Source organism: Epinephelus moara, chromosome 22 (assembly GCF_006386435.1).
Source record: "Epinephelus moara isolate mb chromosome 22, YSFRI_EMoa_1.0, whole genome shotgun sequence".
Classification (NCBI taxonomy): Eukaryota; Metazoa; Chordata; class Actinopteri; order Perciformes; family Serranidae; genus Epinephelus; species Epinephelus moara.
Genome location: NC_065527.1, coordinates 24,210,030 through 24,230,419, shown reverse-complemented (window position 1 = coordinate 24,230,419; position 20,390 = coordinate 24,210,030). Strand labels below are relative to the sequence as shown.

The following is a 20,390-nucleotide window of genomic DNA, read 5'->3' as shown; positions in this document are numbered from 1 at the left end:
GAGAGCCCAAAGATCATCTCATGGACTAATTTATTACACTAAATCTGATAAAGAAAACAGCGCGTATAAAAATAAAGAAAATAAAGCTAACAATCATTAAAACACAACACTGTCCCTCAGGTCCTTATTGAGTCCAGGATGGGCTAAGGGTTGACCCATTACTGTACTATATCAAAAATGCATTGCGTTATTTAATTTGGCACAACAGAAAAAAAATACATATGTATGACAGTAACATGATGGCAGACTCACTTCATGTGTCAAGGCAAACAAACATAGTGATGTACAGTAAACATACCATATGTACAGAAACACAGGTTGTTGTGTTTTATGCCCACACAGTTAAAAAGTATGTTAAGGCCCATGCCCTCTACCAGAGGGGGAAATGATCAGCTTTAAGGTGGCCAGTCTGGGACAAAAAAAAAGGGTATTTCAAGTAGAAAAAACAGCACCATGCATCAAAATCAGAATCTTAAACATGATAAAACCCTCAAGGTGTCTTTCCATTGAAATCAATGACGTTAATCCAAAGGCCCCGTGGTTAAGTGTTTTAAGAGTTTCCCAGCATCGTCATCCCACAGTCTGCTCCCGATTCTGGACAAGCCTCCAGTCGAGCCAGTCGGCTCTGCTCCAAGGCGATGGCCTCAGCTGAGTGTTTGCATTTCTCTGATCCACACTGACAGGTGAAATACTTGCTCTTAATGTCCCAGAAGCGGTCTCCATAGTCGAATCTAATGAAACAGACAAGACCGGCCAAGTTAAGTAAAGGAGGTAAGTAAAGGAAAAGGCTCTGAGCAAGTAATCAGAAACGTCTCAGCTTCTCACCCCAGCTCTTGTCCGCTGAGAATGTCTCTGGAGCTGAAGAAGGCGATGCGGGGGAATCTCAGGTCCTGGTGCAGCATGAACACACGTACGGGGATGAGGTTTGGGTCGCACAGGTGGTTGATGAATCGGCTGATGTTGCCATAGTATCGGGCGTCTATACAATACACCTCCCCGTCCTTTACAGAAGACACAAGAGAAAAACATTGTTAGACGTATTGCGATTCGATGGTAAGACAAGAAATCTGCCAAATGCTCTTTCCCATGTTTTCCGTCACAGGCGTCTCTTTTCTGCATTTTTTATACGGCAGAAACCAAAAACACATTTTAAAAAGGTTCACCTTGTTGTCCAGGTCAAACAGGTAGGAGTCGTCTTCTCTAACATCTGCCTCTGCGTCAGAGATGAGCTCCCCGACATATCTGTGTGCACAGAGGAATGAAGCTTAATGTCTAACCTCTGACTTTTAAAATAAAAAACAATCTGTTGTGTGCTGAGAGGACAGTCCGCTCTTACTCGCAGATGAAGCTCCCCTGGGGAATATCCTGCAGAGCTCGAACTCCCCAGCCCATCTTCTCTGTCCTGTAGAGCTGAAGACGAACTCTGAGGGACAAAGAGAAAATGATGAGGGTTCAACACCCCGACAGCTTTTTCCTGCCAGCTAATAACTTCACAAAGCAATTTAAGTGATAGGTTTGCTCATCAGTGATCATTACTAATAACTAGCTGATAAATGTTAAGGGAGTTAAACTTCAAGTTCTTACTTGATGCCGGCCTGCACCACCCTGTTCTTGCATGTTCGGTAACAGGAACACGCCATGTTGCATTCAAATATAAGAGGAGGCTCAATTTTGTTGAATTCCTGGAGCAGCCGCTGGTCCTAGAAAAAATTATACAACAGGTTGAGATTATTTTCACTCTTAGTTTCTCCTGTAACCAATGAATCCTCAAACCAAACCTCATTAAAGTTTCTGCTAATAGTTGCAGATTATGGAAATCGTTATTGATCTCATGGAAAAACTTTAAAGGCTTTTGATTAAATCCTACAGGTTTCTGAGCAGATCACTTCTATGATGTGGCTGCATAACAACACTTGTATTTACCTTGTCATACCAGCAGCGGATACTGAGCTGTCCACAGAGGCAGTTACTAGAAGAGCAGTCGTCAGTGCAGCTGCAGTGCTGAAGTAAAGATAATTAAAACAGCATGAGATGCGGTTTTCATTGCAGATGAAATAATTGTGTGTGAAACAGAGAGAATAATGAGTTTAAGCAACAGCCTGGTCAATATTCTACCTGTAAGTGTGTAATGTTGCGGTCTATGTTCATTGCTGACGTTTCACAGTTTTCTGAAACATATTTGTAGTCTGAAGGACAGCCCTCGTCGTCTACTGCGTTCACACAGGGGATCGGTACATTCTCGTAGCCCTGCGCAATGTCGCTGGAACAAAAAGGAAGGTGTGAAATCAAGAAGAAAAACAGCAAACAATCATAAGGAGAAATATTAGGTTAAAGACTCCTGTATATGATACAGAGTGCCCCAGGAATGAGCCCTAAAACCTGGAAATGAGTTTGCATTTTTGGACTCATGGTTCCCTATAAGACATACAGCTCCTTTAAAGACAAGGCACCATTAAGATAACACTACACCTACCTGCAGATGATTCTCTCAGTCCGAAGCATACGATTGGTTATTCCCCTTCTCAGTTTCCTGTTGATCTGGAGTGCCACCCACACCGGCGTGTCGGCCCGCGCGAGGCTAAGAGGCGTGTCTCCTTCCCTGTTCATGATGTCAATGTCTGCACCTCTGGACAGGAACAACCTGCAGGAGGAGAAATGTAAATATTTGTGAGTTAAAGCAAAGCATACATGTGAGTCGTACACTAAATAAAGCTCATAAGTGACAATGACTCACGTAACACATTCCAAGTAACCCTCTCTGGCGGCGATGTGGAGCGGGGTGTCTCCGTGCATGTTAACCGAGCTGAGCGAACAGCCAGAGTTCAACACGAGCTCTGCGATGTCTACATTACCTGCATACGCCGCCCAGTGGAGACACACGTTCAGCTCCTGAAGGGAGGGAGAGGACTGTTTAAAGTATTAACCTGAAATATTTTCATACAACTACATCCATTTTGTCTCTGTCAACACTTGGTACAAGACAACAGAGCTGGTGGAAGTCGTGGAAAGCAGGCATATTCAGAGGAGCTGCTACAAATTTAGCAGAGACACATTTTTTATGTAACCTCAGTGTTAGCTAGTAGACACTTACCTTATCATTAATGGTGACATCAGCCCCCCTGTTAAGCAGCGCTTTGATCACCGCTACATGCTTGTGCTCTGCAGCCCAAATGATTGGGGTCCAGCCGCCGCTGTCCTGAAACAGACCAACAGGAAGAATCAGAGTTAGGCACTGACACTTTAATCAGTCACCTCCAGTGAGACGGATGTAATGCACAAACTGACATTTATCACAGACTTAAGGTTTTTTGATGATTTTAAAATACTGACGCCGACACAGTTTACACATTTTTCTAATTGTTCAGGCCTCATTAATATCAGTAATATAAAGTAGCAGTTTGGCGTTTAAGGTCAGGTTAAAGTTTGTAGAGACTTTGAAGACAGACTGACGATGTATACTTGCTAACAAGTTGTGCATCACTTTTATTGTCCAGTGGGTTTTCCCTGTCCTGGAAAATGGATCTTGGTATCTCCTCCTCCTTTTTAATAACCATAGATACAGCAATGGTCTTATGTTCCACAGATTACTGAACTTTTAAAAGACCTCAAAGCTTTCTAAGGGAAATGGTTACTTAGGACCCTCTAGCTATAGCTACTTAAGGAATACTCAATTACTAACGGCAAACACTTAAAGACTAAAAGGTTTTTATTTTATACAACATCCTAAGGAAATCTTTAAGGGGATTTTATGCAATTATTTTTTCTAAGGCATCCTTACATAAAAAAATTTAGTCTAAGTGGTTTTATGCAACCAGGCATTGACATTCTGGCTCTATTTTTACCTGTGCGTTCACATCAACCTGCCCCGTTTCCAGAAGCAAGTTGACAATCTCCAGGTTTCCCAGCTTGGCTGCGTGGTGAAGTCCAGTATACCCATCCTCCTCCTAAAAACAAACAAGGACTGAAATTCATATCAACCAAACCCCTGAAACCTCTCATCTTTTTGTTTTTAATTTCAGCCACTACCAGACACTCACAATATGATAGACACAGGCACCGTTCTGGACGAGGTAATGGGCCACCTCAATGTGATTGTTGATGATTGCTTCCAACAGAGGAGTCCTCAGGTCTTTGTCCTGGGCATCCACTTGAGCGCCAGCCTGTCAGTATACAGTCAAATAAAATCCTTAATGTAAGACACTTAATATAAGACCAGGAAAGACTAAATAAATACATAGAATAAAAAGTGCTGTGTTTTAAGTTGTATTTTGCTTTAAATAATTCACATTATTTTTAAAATGGATCAGCGGGGCGTCAGTGGCTTAGCGGGTAGAGCAGGCGCCCCGTGCAGCAGCCCGGGTTCGACTCCAGCCTGTGGCCCTTTGCTGCATGTCATTCCCTCTCTCTCTCCCCCCTTCACACTTACCTGTCCTATCAATTAAAGGCAAACGCCCCAAAAAAAATCTTAAAAAAAAAAAAAAAAAAAAAAAAAAAAAAGGGACCAGCAATAACAGCTTTTTGGGCACTTTGGGAAACAGTATCAATTTTTCTTATGAGTCTTGATAACAGCCACTTAACAGCATGTGTACTAATCAAAGAAAAGAAACCAACAAGACAGATTCTCATACTGGACTCAATTTCTCACCTGTATGAGTATGTAGCAGATTTCCATCAGACCTCTCTGAGCTGCGGCATGGAGAGCAGAGCGCCTGTTCTGAGAGTCCGGCTGGTAGGTTGGATCTATGCCCTCCACTGTGACACAGACACACAAACAAACAAACAAACACACTTTTACAATCTCAGAATGATCTTATTTTGGGATAAACAGCCAAGACAAAACGCCCAAATGCTCCACATTTCAAAAATGTTTACACTGATAACGCTCGGAATGGAAAGTGTGAGCCCACTCACTCAGCATGAGCAGTACTCTCTGCACCTCTCCTTGCTTGGCAGCAGGGTAAAGCTGGCGGGGGTGGAACCTCAGTTTCTTCCTCCTGGAAAAATCAAAAACAACAATCACCAATTCAGTCTGAACTTGTCTGATGTCGCCACGTCTACTGAAAGCTACATGATTTCCCCTGGAACAGCACAAGCAGACAAAACTGGAAATATATTTTGTTTTGCCTGGAGAATTTCAGTGCAACCTGTAATTACCTGTGGCTGTGTGTTTGCAATAAACTGTTCTGAAAGCAGATTTTAGATTTAGATTTATTTGTTAAGTGTCCGCTGCTGCAGATCTAATGTTTTCAAATACAGCGAATTTCTACACAGCTAACAGAAGAATTTATGACTTGAGTCTAACTCAAGCCCAAGTCATGTGACTCAAGTCGACACCTCTGTTATCTAGTGCACTGTTCAATCCTTAAACTTACTGTGACTAAAAAAGTCAAATCTAAACTCCAACCTCTCAGTGTCCTGTGTAAGAATGGCCTTCTGCAGCGCCGCCCTGCTGGGCCCAGGTGGAAGTGCACTGGGACTGATGGGTTTCCCATTTGGCATACAGAGAGAAGGTCCCACACTGTCCACCCCCTCTTCAGCTGGGGGGGCGTTGGCGACAGTCTGTGGGGGCTGGGGCTGCTGCTGCTGCTGCTCCACTGCCAGTGTTATCAAGCCATGGCTACGCATCCGGGCGCTGGAGGAGGCGGTGAAGGAGAGCAAGAATGTAAGTTTATCTATAGTCTAATGCAGCCAATATTTTTCTCAAATTATCCAGTCTTACCTGACAGGCCTTTCAGGCATCTTCCCGTCCTTCATCCCTCCTGTTGAGGCTGTGAGGGAGGGCGCCGTAGGGGCAGACGGCGGCAGAGACGGGGTGGTGGTAGAGGAGGCTGACATGGTGACGACAGTGGTTGCGGAGGCCGTGGCCGAGCTGAAGGAGGGGATGGTGACCTCCTGGGCCTCGGAGGCATCTTCGCCGCAGTGGGGACAGAAAAGCATGCCACCGCCGTTTGATCTACTACGTCCGCCGCCAAGCACTGTCACACAACCCCGGTGGAAGCGGTGAGCAATGCGCTGGTCTGGGCAGCATTCGAGAAACGTGCCCTGAAAAGGAAGAAGATGGTAGGATATTAGGAGGAGAAGCAGAGAAGAAAGCAGGTGATCGAAGAGAAGAAAGTAAAATATAGAGGAGGAGAACCAGGAAAGGAAAGTAGGATATCGAGGAAAAAGAAAGGAGGAAAGAAGCATATCGAAGAGGAAAAGAAAGTGAGATATTTAGGAGGAGAAAGAAGACAAAAACAGGATATCAAGAAGGTGAAACAGTGAAAGAAAGTAGGACATTAAAGAAGAGAAAGGGGAGAAGAATATAGTAGGATATGAACGTTAAATATGCTATTTGTATTTGTAATTATGACAGTAGGCGGTTTAATCCCTTTACCGCTATGCAGAAGTATCCACACCCAGGACAGCAGTGGTGTTTGACCATGTGCGAGCGATGGACGTCACAAAGCACCATGAGGGGCACTCGACTCGACGGCCGCATGGTCTCTCCTTTAATGGTCCGATCGGTACAGGCCCTCAGCTGACAGACAGAGCAGGAGAGACGAGATTACACAGTCAGAGGTGTGGCTTGAAGGAAAGTTATTTGTGAGTTTTATAATCTACCACAGACCAACAGAGGCTGCTCTCCACATCTACAAAGACCAACCTCTCCATTGATGCTCTCAGTGGCCATACACTGTCTGCTGATACGCTGGCTGGTGCTGTCGACTCGAGGAGCCTCCATCCTGCAGCTGCACAGAGGAAGCTCCTCCAGCCGCTCTGTGTCTCCTGCATCGCTTCCTTCTGTACAGGGGGAGGAGACATTTGAACATTTATGTTATTTTATGGTTTTACAATAACTGTCCTTTAACACTGAAGGAGATAAACTTCTTATAGTTTTTAATACTAAATGTGTATTTATATTACATCTGAAATGATTAGTCAATTTATTGTTTGACATAAAAATTATATGTTTATTTTTTTGTCCCAAAATGTCTGTTTCTTAGGGAAACTGTGGCTTTGTTTCATGCTACCATGACTACAAAGAAAAATATTTTCAACTTATTCCGATTGCAAATGACATATATGTATCATAAACCTACCATGATGAGGAGAAAGTGTCAGACTGTCTGCAGCAGCAATGTCCAGAGCGCCCAGGGGAACTTCCGTGTATTCATTGGACCTTCCTGCTGAGAACAAGCCAAACGACGAACTATAAGATGTACATGCAGGAACCTTTTAACACTGAATCAAGTATTTGAACTGAACAAAAAAAATTAAATAAATTGTATTCACTCCCCTCAAATTAATATTAGAGGTATCTTTGGCAGCATTTACAGACTTGAGTGGTTGTGGACAGGTCTGTATCCAGTTTGCACATCTTTTTTACACAGAATGTGAGTGAACAACAATTTTACAGTACTTCCACAAGTTCTTAAACTCTTTATCCCTCCAGAGTCCCCCCAGACTTTATTGTAGCCTCCCTCACAAGTGCTTTTTTGGCACTCACATCCAGTTATTGACGATAGTCTGCTTCTATGTCGTAGGAGATTTTTTATATTTTTTAACGATTGTCCTAACACTGCTACAATTTCCGGATAGATGAGGAGTTTCCGGATAGATGAGGATTTAAACTCTGTCACTTCTCACACCTTGATTAGACACAGGTGATCACCATTCAGCTCATGTGACCACAACTGGCTGCACCAATGACAATTTGGGTGGCTAACAGTAAAGGTGGAACACTTGCACAATGCATTTTACAATGTACTTACAACTACAATGTACTGTACTGTGTTTTTTCTTTTTTTTAGAAAATCCACAGGTAATGTCACTCACCTCCCACTGTCTCCACCACATCAGCTGTGTTTCTCTCTCTGTCCTGGTCTGACGGCGGCCATGAAGACTCCTCGCTTTCATTTCTACTCTTGACAGCTCTCGGTGTCTCAGACTCTGAACCCTGCAAGAGAGAAATTCTGTCTGAATATAAAAATGTGACGTGTGACATAGCAAGTTTTAGCAAACAGTCTTCTTAGTCATGTGTCAGCACAATCTTTATCCTCCATGTATGTAAATATGACCCAACTACAAGTTTATGCTTTGAGCTAAAGATGGTTGTAAGACAAATTAAGAAATGACTAGATAAGAAAGTAATTATCAAGCTGATAAAATAGAATCACTCACATGATCTGACATGTTCACTGACCCCTCTGTGTCTTTAGTGTGCTGCCTTAATTCTGCATCTTCAAACTATAAAAAGGAATTCAACAGAAGAAAAACTATGACCATTCTGTTTGTTTCATAAAAATAATGCAGCACACACACACATGCTGCAACATTATCCTCAATAATATGTGCATTTGTGGACAATGATGGAGCATTTTTAGTGGACAATAATTAAAACTAAGTCTCGCACCTTTTCTGAATCTCGCGTGGACGGACTTGAAATCTCACTTTTCTCTGCTACCTCCTCCGACGACTTCCTCACACCGCTGTTGCTCTTCTCTGGCGCAGTCTTAGCGACAGACTCCACCTTTTTATGGAATAATGTTTCTTCCTGAGTTTTAAAAGAAATCAGAAAAGACACAACATTAAGAACTTAAACCTTACCTTGATGTGATGTGTACATTTCATACCAGTAAAAACATAACTTTACCATAGTTTGAGCATTTTCTGGAACGTTCTCAGACTTCTCTGGTGTGCCGTTAGATGAATGACCCAGTTTTCTCCTTTTTGCGACTATCAGAAACATGAGCATAAACCAAGACAATGAGTCTTCCTTACAGAAGACACTAACTGACAAATATTTATTCATAGGGATTAGATTATTTCACACTGGTAAACATTCTCACCAGTCTCAGAGTCTGAGGATCCTGAGGGTGTCACTGACGCAACAGGTCGCTCAACATGGCTCATCTGTGAATCAAAAACAGACAGTGACTTAACTGGTCATGATAAGGTTGCAGCAAACACATTTTCAAGAGTGTTAGATCAAGAATCAAAAGATACTGGGTAATGCAATGTGTAGTACCAGATGCTGGTACACATTTGATGCTAACTATTTGCTAGACAGGCTCACCTGCCCTGGTGGAGGCCTGTTCATGGTCTTGCGGGCCCGATGAATCTTGGGTGGGCCAGGGGAGACAGACGGAGATGAGGAAGCTGTGGCAGAGGACGAAGAAGAGGAAGAGGAGGAAGAGGAAGAAGAGGAGGAGGAAGGAGCAGGTGCCAGGACGGATTTACTACTGCCAGGTCCGGAAACACTCATCTTTGCTCGGCCAGGGGACAATGTTGAAGACGTAGAAGGAGATGACAACGAAGAGGGGGCCGTCGATGAAATGGACTTTGCTGCATGACCTGAAAGAGGGAGGTAAAAACAATGAATGTGAACTGCTTGATAAATCCTCTAAAAGCTTATTATTAAATTAGTGTCACATTAAGTCGAGCAAGCCTTTTTTCTGAGAGCTTTGAGACAAATCAAAATGAGTTAACTCTAACTCATGAAAGCTGACTGGATTCCAGTCTTACCTGCAGCAGGTTTGTTTGGGGAGGCGGCAGGTGACCATTTATCTCCCTCCTCTCCAGCTCTAGACGTGTCTTTCCCAGGCTGCTGAGATAACAACAGTGATGACATACCACCCATAGGCTCTGTCTTCTTGGCAACAGCAGCTGCGGTGGAGGCTGCATTATCTGGAAAAGTTTTGAGTTCTCTGTGAGTTTTTTTTACAAGTAGAACTAACAAAACCACACAAAAAGTCACAAGTTTGCTAAGTTCCAAAAATACAACCGTACACCTCTGAATTTAAGTTTCTCTCTTTCACAGAACTGAGACTAGCTTCATTTCCTTGTTGACTCACTGTAGAATGCACTTCATTCAAACGCTGCCTGTTCCACCAGTCGAGACTGTACTCTGGTGGCGCGTGCTGTGCACTACAATAGATGCCCCAAAACGGCATCTTTGTATCGGTTTACACGTCTGTATTTTAGATGGTATTGTAATTGATGCTGCCCAAGCCTTATTTGTATCTTGCTCTAGACTTGAGATGACCCAGATGCTTCAAAGCTTTGATTGTTGATGTGGTTATCATTTACTGTGAATGTCACTAGCAGTCAAGCACTACTGAAACCGGGACAGTTCAACCACATGTGATAGGATTAAAGCTCCATTAGCAAGATGTCGAAAACATCAAGTGCCTGAAATGGTTTCAGAATTTGCAAAGATGACCCCCAAAAGTTGAGTGCCAAAGACACCAAAGGAAACGCTACTATATGTCACAAATCTACAACAAGCTTGGCAAATCACCTGAAAACTCTACGTAACAGATTAGCTTTCTTGCAAAGTATTCTGTTTTCCAGCTATTATGGCTTATGTTATTGCAACATGCAGGCTAACAAAGTTGCTAATTACCAGCTTATTTAGGTGCATCGACTGATGTTGTTTTCTCTTATTTACCACTGCACCCACCTCACCCAAAGCTTTGGTTAATCACTATTATTTATCAATGAAGCTTTGATGTCCAAAAGCTGGCATTCGGGACAGACCTACAGTAGACATACCTTCCTTTACTTGACTTGGTCCAGATAATGATTCTGCTGGTGTTTTTGAGTCATTTCTTTCAGGAGGCTCCTGGCAGAGAAACGAAAAATATCATGTCAGAAAATCTTAATCTGTGAGTGCTGGATTTCATAATCCACTGCAGTTCTCATTATTGCAGTTAGAGCAGCTACAAAAATGTGCCAATAACTTAGCGGTAGTTGGAGTTGTGTAATGATGTACACACAGTAGCATTAAATTTCAAAACTGCTGTGTTTTTGACAATGAATCGTAAAATGCAGAAGCACTTCCGAGGCACACTGTGGCTTAAATGTGCATTCACTAACTTGTGCTACCCCAGGCAGTGTCTTTGTGTAATAACAGGTAAGAGAGAGACAGATTTATTGGCTTTCCTGTTTTAGTGCTGCACAATTAATCAAAGTATCAAAATTGTGATATGGCCAATTGCAACGTCCAAAATGCAAGAGCTGCAATTTTTTGATAAAGGTAAAATGTGTCTCAACATAACACTATAAATTAAGGACTGTGGTGCTACAGATACATGCCGACCTACAAATCATATGCCAGACGTAAGGGAACTTACATTTTTATTTTATTTTTTCCGGTGAGAATAAAATGCAAAATTATTGAAATATCTACTTTGTTTTTTTGGTGTGTTTTTTTTGCATGTCGTGCATCTCTAGTGGCTTGTCAAGAAGTAATGCAACCTTATGTAAAACATAACATAAATCTCAAACCGAAGCTGTGCACTGATTCTACAACAGAACTCTCTGGTTGTACATTAACATACCAGTAATTAACAAGTAGGTTAAGTATATTTTGCATATGCTGCTAGTGAAAACACAACTCCCAGGAAACAAATTTAAAACTAAGTTAGTGATTCAGGTTTTAGTTTCAGCGTCATTACCAGTGAATGCCATATATCACCGTACAAAACATGATTTGTGATTTCTTGTTCCAGTGTAAATCTGCAAGATTAACAACACACTCAAGATGCATCTGTGTGGTGTTTCATGAGACTAAATGTAGTCACCAGAGACACACAAGTAATTTTGAGTCAATAAAAGTCAGTTGAATCAGCATCCCTTTTGTCACATCTGTTAGTGAGTTTATAACCACCAAAATTCAGTGTTTAGTGCATCTATATGTGACTGATTCTCCTTTCCAGAATAAACCTTTCAACCAATGGCTGATCTTCTTTGTTGTTACGTCAAGTGCCGCCATCAGTCAATCAGCCCATTCATGCCTTTTTGCACAATTCAAATCAACAATAGTCCGTAACATTTGGAGGGAATATAACATAAGGGTTCACAACTTAGCTGCTCATAACCCCCCTTTTTGATGAGATCACCCCATTAGTTCAATGCTGTGCAAAATCAGTTTTCAGAACATTAGCTTTAAAAAACAGTTTAAACTGAGCTTACAGCATACACAACACAATACAAATGCAGCTAATGTCACCAAGCAACACAAGACAATTGGTTAACAGTAATGTAAAGAGCAAGGAATTGAGAAAATAAGCAAAACATTAATAACTAAAGCAATATTAGCTATCAACACAAAACTGTTACAGGCTAGCATGGCTAGCATTGTAGCAGAGGCTGCAACAAAGAGCTCTTATAACCGACAAATAAAGATATTTTGCACTGTGGCAGACTGTAGCTTTAGTGGCGTGTTTTTGCTACGTGGGCTAATGCGTTTTAAAGTGTTAAAACAGGTGTAAATTTCGTGTTGCAGAGGGTTTGCTACCTTCGTCGTTGTCTCGGATGCCGACATGTTCCGCGGATGCGCGTCAGTGTATATAAACGTGCCGCGTCACAGCCGGAAGCCCCGCCCCCCGTGGCCGTTGATTTGAAAACAACTGATCAGAAGTCAGCGTGCGTACTCTGGTTTTACGACTGACCGCAAGGGAAAGCCTCCCACGGAAACCGACTCAAAGTCAGTTTGGTGGCGACAGACCAGCGTTTTGTGTTTACTGTCACGAGATGCGCTTCCTCCAAAAAGAGGCCAAAAGTAAACAGAAATCGAGGTAGTAAGGATGGCTAATGGCAGCAGGCATGAGGAAACACAGCCAGCTAACGTCTACTAACATCACCTGAATCAACTGTTAGTTAGCTGTCCTGTCGAAACAAACCCACATTTGTGTTTTTTTAAAGCCCAGGAGACTTTCAACAAAAGGGAAAGGGGTGAGTGACGGCAAAGTTTGACGGTAACTGGGCAGCTTTTGTTTGTTAATGTGGTTGGTCACGAGCAGGTACTAGCAAGCTAACTAAAAGCTAACGCTAGCTAACGTTCAGACACATTAGGCCGGAGGTAAAGGACGAAAACCACTGTGTTGTGATGTGTTTTAACCTCTTAACGGCAGTCGACGAACATGAAATAGCCTCATTTTATGATAGACTTCACTACTCTTAATTAAAACGCAATCAATGCTGAGTCTTTGTAGCTTTCCTTATGCTAACATAGGTTAGCTAACTTTTCAACGTCCCTCGAGTCAAAACTCGTCGACGAAATGTCCATATAGTGATGTGAAACTGGACACCATCTACCTGTACTGTATTGAATTACATTACCACCACATGAAGTGAGTAATAGATTCGTGGTGCAGCTTAAATTTTGCTCTTAAAGCTGCATTAAAATGCTCTGAATTTGGGTTTATTCTTTACTGTTCAGTCTGAATAAATGTTCTGTGACTGGTTATGTTTGCTTGATTCATTATATCGGTATTCATTACATGACCATGTTACTCACAAAGCTGCACGTGTAGGTGTAGTTTGCCCATTTAAAAATATAATGTATTTAATATGAATGAAAATATGCTAAATGTCCCACTTTGTTTTGCAACTACAGCACAGCAATTTCCCTTAAGATAAATTAAATTATCTCTTTTTATGATCACTTCATTACTATTATTGAGACATCATCAGTCATCAGTTAGTTTCTAATATTTGATGTGAGCCAGCTGGATGATTTATTAGTATTTGGGATGTGTACTGCTGATCTTGAGGTAAGGATAGGATGCTAGCGAAGGGCTGCAACAAACATTTATTTTCAATATACAGTAGATAACTCTGACAGTTATCTTCTCAGTTACTCGATTTGTCCTAAAATTTCATAAGATAGTGAAACATGTACATCACGATTTCAGAGAGCCCAAAGTGACATTTTTAGATTTCCTCAAATATATGACCAACAGTCCAAAACCCAAAGATATTAGGTTTACTATCATATGTGATGAAATAATGTTGCTTATCCTCACATTTGAGAAGGGGAAATGATTGATTATCAAATAGATTGGCTAATATCTGTGTCAATTGACCAATCATTTCACCTTTGTTATTCATTCAAAAGGCTGATGTCAGACAGACATTTATGTTATTCAGAGTGACCAACAATTTAAATATATGCATGTATGAAACTCTAGTTCTCTCCAAAGAAACAATCCTTTAAGTGCCAGATTTCACATAGGAAGAAAAATTAAATTATAGTCATGCTATATACTCTGAGCATTTTACTCTCTTCCAATCCAAACATATACGCTGTCTGACTGCATTCCAGGTTCTGCTACAGTGCAATCTTGAGTTCATGTGGGGCTACGCAGGAACATGAGCCGTCTTAGGTCTCAGTGTGTTTCAGATCATGTGGCCATAATGTACCTTGTATTGAACACTCTGAGTGTCTGCTTTTTTAATCTGTAATTTGAAAGATTTAAAGATTAATTTGTGATAACTATGCCTTTTTTCCCCCTCTTCAGAAAAGATGGAGATGCTGTGTTTTCGGTTACCGGGGCACGGGGACACTACCCTGAAGCACCTGAATTCACTGAGGTCTCGTCAGCATTTCTGTGACATCACCATTGTGGCCAGTAACAACCAGACTTTCAGGGGGCATAAGGTGGTGCTGGCAGCCTGCTCGCCCTTCTTAAGGGACCAGTTCCTCCTCAACCCTTCCCCCAAGCTTCAGGTACACAAATGTCAATGCACACAATGTCACACTAGGCTCGTTCGAGATGAGCCAGGCATGCGCAGATTTGATCACCGGTGATCACCGCACAATACATGACACTTAGTTTGTGTCGGACTTCACCCAGATTTGCTCTGACATCATACAAAAATGGACAGCGATAATCTCGGGAGAGCGAGGCGGAGTTGTCTTGTTTTTTTGTTTTTTTTACTCTGAAAATATTAACCTTACAGTCAGACACAATTTATTTAGCCTCTGTAGTTGAAGGGACAGGTCTGCTCTGCAGCAGCAAATTGATATGATGCTGATTTACATGAGAATTCATGTCAAATGGAGATTGAGCCATGAACATAAATCACAGATTGCCTGTAAAGCATTTTAATAAATCAGTCTATTACAATTAAAACGAGTGGAGACTGAGAACAAACTGGTTTTTAATAAATTTACATCATATCGGACAGGATGTGAATGTTTCTGTGACTTCCTGTACGGACTAAAAGCTGCTGGAAACTCTCAGGAAACTGTCCGACTTCACCGCAGCTTGCACTGCCCCCTGCTGTAGCCGCCTGCTCTCGTCCACTTTCCAGGCGAGGCGCAGTTCATCTCGAACGAGCCTAACATCAACTTTGTCATCATGTCTCAACAGTGCTTCTGTATGTTATTTATTTCACGTGTTTACCCAGGTGTCGATGCTGTACAGCTCCTCAGTGGTGTGTGATCTCCTTCAGTCTTGTTACACTGGCGTCCTGCAGTTCAACCCAGAGGAGATTGTCAACTACCTGACCGCTGCCAGCTACTTACAGATGGAGCATATTGTGGAGCGCTGTCGAGGAGCATTGAAGAAGTATGTGCAGCTGAAAAGCCCCAGTCCACCAAAGGTCAGTAATCCATAAAAATAATATTCATTCTAGTTTTTACATGTTTTGTGCAGTGATGAAAAAATATTTGTTTTCAATCTCATAATGTATACTTTCTCCTTACCTTCCTGTAGATGACTTCAGAGGAGAGCCAGCCTCGGCCATTGATTGTCAGCGCAAGTGTTTATTCTGGTGCGTCTCCTCCCACCAGCCGACCCTCCCCTGGGCACCCACACAGTCCTGCAGTTCGCTCGGTGGAGGAGAACAGTGGCGACATGTCTGCCCAGGGTAGCAGTCAACACCACGATGGCAGTCCGATACTGGATGAGCCGTACATTAAGGTTTGTGTGTGTGTGTGTGTGTGTGTGTGTGTGTGTGTGTGTGTGTGTGTGTGTGTGTGTGTGTGTGTGTGTGTGTTAAAGACCAGGGACCCTTTTAATCTACATTTAATTTATAAATCTACAGTGTTCATGTCATAATGATAATAACTTATATAGTGTTTTAAGCCAAAACAGTAAAAATTTGATTAAAAATAATTTAGAAGTATAACAGTATGCATAGTACAAAGAGCATATAAAAATAAAACTGGAACAGCATGAAAATGGCTTTTGGATGGAAGTGAGTACACTGATTCATTTAATTGATATTGTTCAGTTAAAATGTTATGTTACCTTTTAGCCTACAAGGGGAAAGTATTTAACCCCTTTTGCAGTGCCTGTTCAAAGTGGGAGTAACACGCTGTTATGCTGCTACAGGGAGTTAAATTGCTGAATCAGTGTGTGTATAAACAACAGCTGGCAGGAAGGGTGTGACGTTTGGCGTGTTATGTGTGTGACCCACCGCGGGAAATGTAAAAAGCAGTTGTTAGCAGTTAGCGACTAACTCAAAGAAGAAAAACAGCGTCTGAAAATGTCCACAAATTGGGAAAACAATGAGATTCGGTTTAGCTCAGTTTGGTTCAGTTGTTGCCATGTTATGCTATTGCTATTGTTTAGATAGCGCTGCCGACGCATGTGTTATATGTCACATGAGAGGCTGATGCTGTTGGTTTGGTTCTGCTATTAGAATTCATTCACTGGAGCAGAATGATGCCACTGTTGTTGGGTTCTGTGCAAAGGAGGCATAAAGAAGGGACTTTGTAGCTGCCCTATAATGCAATCTCTGTGTAAAAAGGCTTTAAGATACACAAAAGTTTCCCCGGCCAGCTTTTAGTTGGTCACTGGTGTGAATTGCCACACTGGTGTTCTGTCGGTCCTGTTGAGATGTTTTCAAAGCAACAAATGTTAGCAAGTGAGAAAGACCTCCCTGTTCCTGCCTACAGAGGCAGAGGATGGATTAATGAAAAGTTGAAGAAGCACAGGATCAACACAGAAGAGAGGTTTTCAGGGACCATCTGTGTTCATTGCCTGTGTCTGTTTTTGAAAGTTCACAGTAGAACACCAGTATAAACACAACACCTGCCAGCTCATTTCATGACACTTGTAGTCCCGAAACAGTTAATCAATCAAAACAAATTAATTACCAACAATTTCAGTAGCTGTAGAAAGTGATTTGTCACGACAATGCTGTTGATACAGCCAATACTGGTTTTAACTTCTCAAATGTGAGGCTTTGCTGCTTCTCTCTGTTTTGTAAGTTAAAAGGTGCTATTGTGATACAGTAGCCTTCCTCCATCCATTGCATCAGCTTCCCCATACAGCTGTTGCTTGAAGCACAAGTGGTTGCCAGTTTGTTGCACAACCTGCAGTTTTTATCTTTGAGTGCACAGACTCAATCATGTCAAGTGATAAATGTTTTGTGGTAGTGTAATGAATTCATTTTTCAACATGTAGCTATGCACGAGCGCTAGATTGAGGTTACTTTGTGCGGTGGTGTTTGAAGAATCATGTAACATATTCTAATGTTAATAATCTTAAGACTGGGGTTGGAAATTAACTTTATTGTCCACCTGCCACTCTGGCTGGTGAACAGATGATCATTGTTTTTTGGCTGGTGGTGAGTGAAGAAAATCCAGCAGCCACTTGCTCATTTTACCAGCATTTGGCTGGTGCTAATGTCCATCTGTGCTAGCTAGCTTTAGGTAACAAAAGTGGTAACCAAACGTCAGACATCTTACAGGTAAACAAAACATTCATCTTGGACACGGCAAAGTTATGATTAATTCACAATCATAATACATACATAAAATGTTAGCAATAAAACCTTTAATCTCTTGGGGTTTTGGACTATTGGTGGTTGGACAGAGCAAGCAATTTTTATAGACCCAATAAATCTTTTACAGCACTTCACACTTTTCTCATTTCTGTTCCAGCTCAACACATCGGACGATGAACAGGCCAGAGAGGACTACGAAATGATCAGAATATTTGAAGAGGAGGAGAGAAGACACAAAGAGGAGGAGAGAGGAGCTCCCTCTGATGGACCTCAAGAGTTGTGCTATCCAGAGACAGAAGGTGTTGTGATTGGAGAAGGCGGTGAATATGACCTGAATCCAACAGAAGAAGGTCTCAGTACAGGAGGACTTTCAGTGGAGGGGCTGCGTGCTTTCAGACGCAGGTCTGACCCTAAGATTGGCCAGGGCAGAGGGAGAGGCAGGGGGCGGGGTTTTAAGAGGAGAAGGTGGGTGTCATCACAGGAGAAAAGACCTCTAGGCATGGCTCACCACCAGGATTTGTGGTACCTATCAACAGCAGGGATGGGAGGGAATTTCGGCTTGGACTACAGCCAAGAAGGGCTTAAGACAGGAAGTTATGTCTCAGTTGAGCTCCCACAGTTAGACTTCAGCATGGGTGATGCTCAGGGAGAAAAGGTCTCACCACTGGCTGCCAACAGTTTGACCCAGTACGCCCTGGAGGAGTCTAGTCCTGGTGAGGGGAGTTCAGGGCTGACAACTGTTGGTACAAACGAGGGAGGGGATGAGTCCGTCGCCGTGGTGGGATCCACCTCCAGTGTAGCCGGGCCTGTAATCTGTGAGCACTGTGGCATGACGTTCCCCTCAGCCCACTCCCTTGCCATCCACTCCCGCTCCACTCACCTACTGTACGCCTGCCCCTGCTGCGGCAAACACTTCCACCACTCCGCCAACCTCACCCGACACATGGCCGTGCACCGAGGCGCCGGCAAAACCCACCAGTGCCCTTTGTGCTACAAGACTTTCACTCAAAAGTCCACACTGATAGACCACATGAACCTCCACAGTGGTGAGCGACCGCACCGCTGCGCATACTGCCACGCCCGCTTTGCCCACAAGCCCGCCTTACGACGCCACCTGAAGGAGCAACACGGAAAAACCACGGGGCAGAACTCCCTGCATGAGCAGGAGGAAAGGGAGAGAGCCGGAGGAAGAATAAGGGAGGAAGAGCAAGAATGCCTCGTTACTGAACAGGTGTCACAGACCGTTTAGAGACAGTCAAGTGTCTGAGCATCTTTGCAGAGAGAGGAGTGTGATGAGTCCAGTGGGAGGTCAGTCAGTGGGGTCACATTCCCCATGCAGATAGTAAGCGTTAAGTGCCGGAAACTGGCTGCGAGGCCTTTAAAATGTCAGACTGTGAAAACAAAAACCCTTTTAAATAAAATGTGTTTCAAATTTGCATATGAATAAGTAATGGACGTGGGTAAAAATGACCAAGACTGTCCTCCATCCTCCCGTGGTGAGACAAGAGGCCTTTTTCACAGCAGACATTTTGACTTGTTACAGTAAGAATAACACATTTTATCGATATCATTAATGATGGCTCCATAGAAACAGATTGAGAGTAAACATAGCAGGATGGTCAGAGTGGCAGCCATTGTTGTGTGCTGTCATTGCAACAGTTGGAATCAACTTGCAGTAAGTTGCAAACTCACTGAGATGAGGTTTTGCAGCAACGACCAAACAAACAGTGGAGTAGTAACGTTATGTTTTTAAATACGCAATCCATAACTTTTAAAGTATTGCCTTAACTGTTATTTATCTTTATTTTAATGCTTTTAATTGCATTCAGCTGTCATTACGTATGGCTGTGGAAATTAGTAACCTCTGTACAAATAATTCATTACATTTCTGCAAACTGTGATCACTGTAAAATCTCTAATCATTTTTAACGTCAGAAGGATGATCAATATGCTGAAACTGACTTAACAAGGTGCTTCAAAATATTAACAAAGAGATGACGGCAAAATGTAGGCCTAATCTAAAAGGAATGATGAAATTAATTGATCCTTAATATATATACCAATGTTTTTCCATGTCCCATAAATAGGATCTCTTGAATTACATTTAATCTCGTCCTATCACATCACCTGCAGCTATCTCAGCTAGAAGTGTGCGTACACTGGTCTGAAGATTGCGTGAGGTGCGCATTTTCACCGCCTTTTCTTCTTTTATAAATACCAGTTTATGTGTGACGGAAAGTGCACACAAGGTTTTTGTGCGTACACATTGTTTAAGTGTCTGGCCTCAGGACCCTGAAACTGAAGCAGTGAAATGGAACTATCATTAATTTTTTATTATTTCTACCTGTTACTTTTCCTGCTGTGACATGTCAAAATGTCCTTGGTGACAAAAGCATATTGGATTTCACGTCTTAAAATAGTCTCATTAGTTTGAACTGTAAACTTGAATATATGGAACGTTCAGTGCGACGACTGGCCAGTTCACAGAAAAGATGTAAATGAGTGTAAATAAAAGAATATAAAAGTCTCCTCTTAGTTACATGAAAACAGTCAACTGTATAATATACTGATGGTAGTGGTGTTGTCTTCACACTGAGCCTGAGCGGCATCTCTCTCTCTCTCCCTTGTTAGTTTTGTTACAGGTGCTGTTCTTTCAAACTTTTGAAGATCTAATACAACTTATTCCTCTGTTGAAAAACGTTTAGCTGATACATTTTGAAAGTGGGATTTCTAAGGATTCATGGTTACTTTACTCTGGCTTTTGTGTGATCGACTGCCCTTCTAGTGTTTGGAAGGGCAAAATTGGTCTCAGGTCATCTGTGCCTTTCTGTTAATAAACATATAATAACACACACCTAATAAAATGTGTCGTAGGTCTTCTT

The 20,390-nt window shown here is 42.2% G+C and overlaps 2 protein-coding genes across 6 annotated transcripts; one reads left to right on the top strand and one right to left on the bottom strand.

Moving 5' to 3' along the window:
- Positions 1-13: 13 nt before the first annotated feature.
- Positions 14-12,350, bottom strand: ehmt2 (euchromatic histone-lysine N-methyltransferase 2). Of its 5 annotated transcripts, none has more exons than XM_050034832.1 (28): positions 12,284-12,350; positions 10,537-10,606; positions 9,508-9,669; positions 9,059-9,336; positions 8,832-8,895; positions 8,636-8,718; positions 8,396-8,536; positions 8,164-8,229; positions 7,819-7,939; positions 7,083-7,169; positions 6,647-6,783; positions 6,377-6,520; positions 5,720-6,042; positions 5,405-5,632; positions 4,912-4,994; positions 4,646-4,752; positions 4,038-4,160; positions 3,843-3,944; positions 3,092-3,196; positions 2,735-2,907; positions 2,474-2,641; positions 2,116-2,260; positions 1,924-2,001; positions 1,585-1,700; positions 1,337-1,423; positions 1,164-1,242; positions 826-1,001; positions 14-731 (listed from the first exon to the last, which is right to left on the bottom strand). In XM_050034832.1, exons 1-28 carry the CDS (start codon positions 12,308-12,310, stop codon positions 551-553), a joined length of 3,654 nt encoding a protein of 1,217 aa, XP_049890789.1. In that variant the 5' UTR covers positions 12,311-12,350; the 3' UTR covers positions 14-550. The 5 variants fall into 5 exon arrangements, with proteins under 5 accessions (XP_049890789.1, XP_049890792.1, XP_049890791.1 ...); XM_050034835.1 differs by having other exon boundaries at positions 2,735-2,889; XM_050034834.1 differs by having other exon boundaries at positions 7,083-7,166.
- A 73-nt stretch (positions 12,351-12,423) lies between these two features.
- LOC126383577 (zinc finger and BTB domain-containing protein 12-like) lies at positions 12,424-20,372 on the top strand. Its single transcript, XM_050034107.1, has 5 exons — positions 12,424-12,720; positions 14,289-14,497; positions 15,181-15,375; positions 15,489-15,695; positions 17,666-20,372. The coding sequence occupies exons 2-5, from the start codon at positions 14,294-14,296 to the stop codon at positions 18,755-18,757; spliced, it is 1,698 nt and encodes a 565-aa protein (XP_049890064.1). The 5' UTR covers positions 12,424-12,720; positions 14,289-14,293; the 3' UTR covers positions 18,758-20,372.
- Positions 20,373-20,390: the final 18 nt, after the last annotated feature.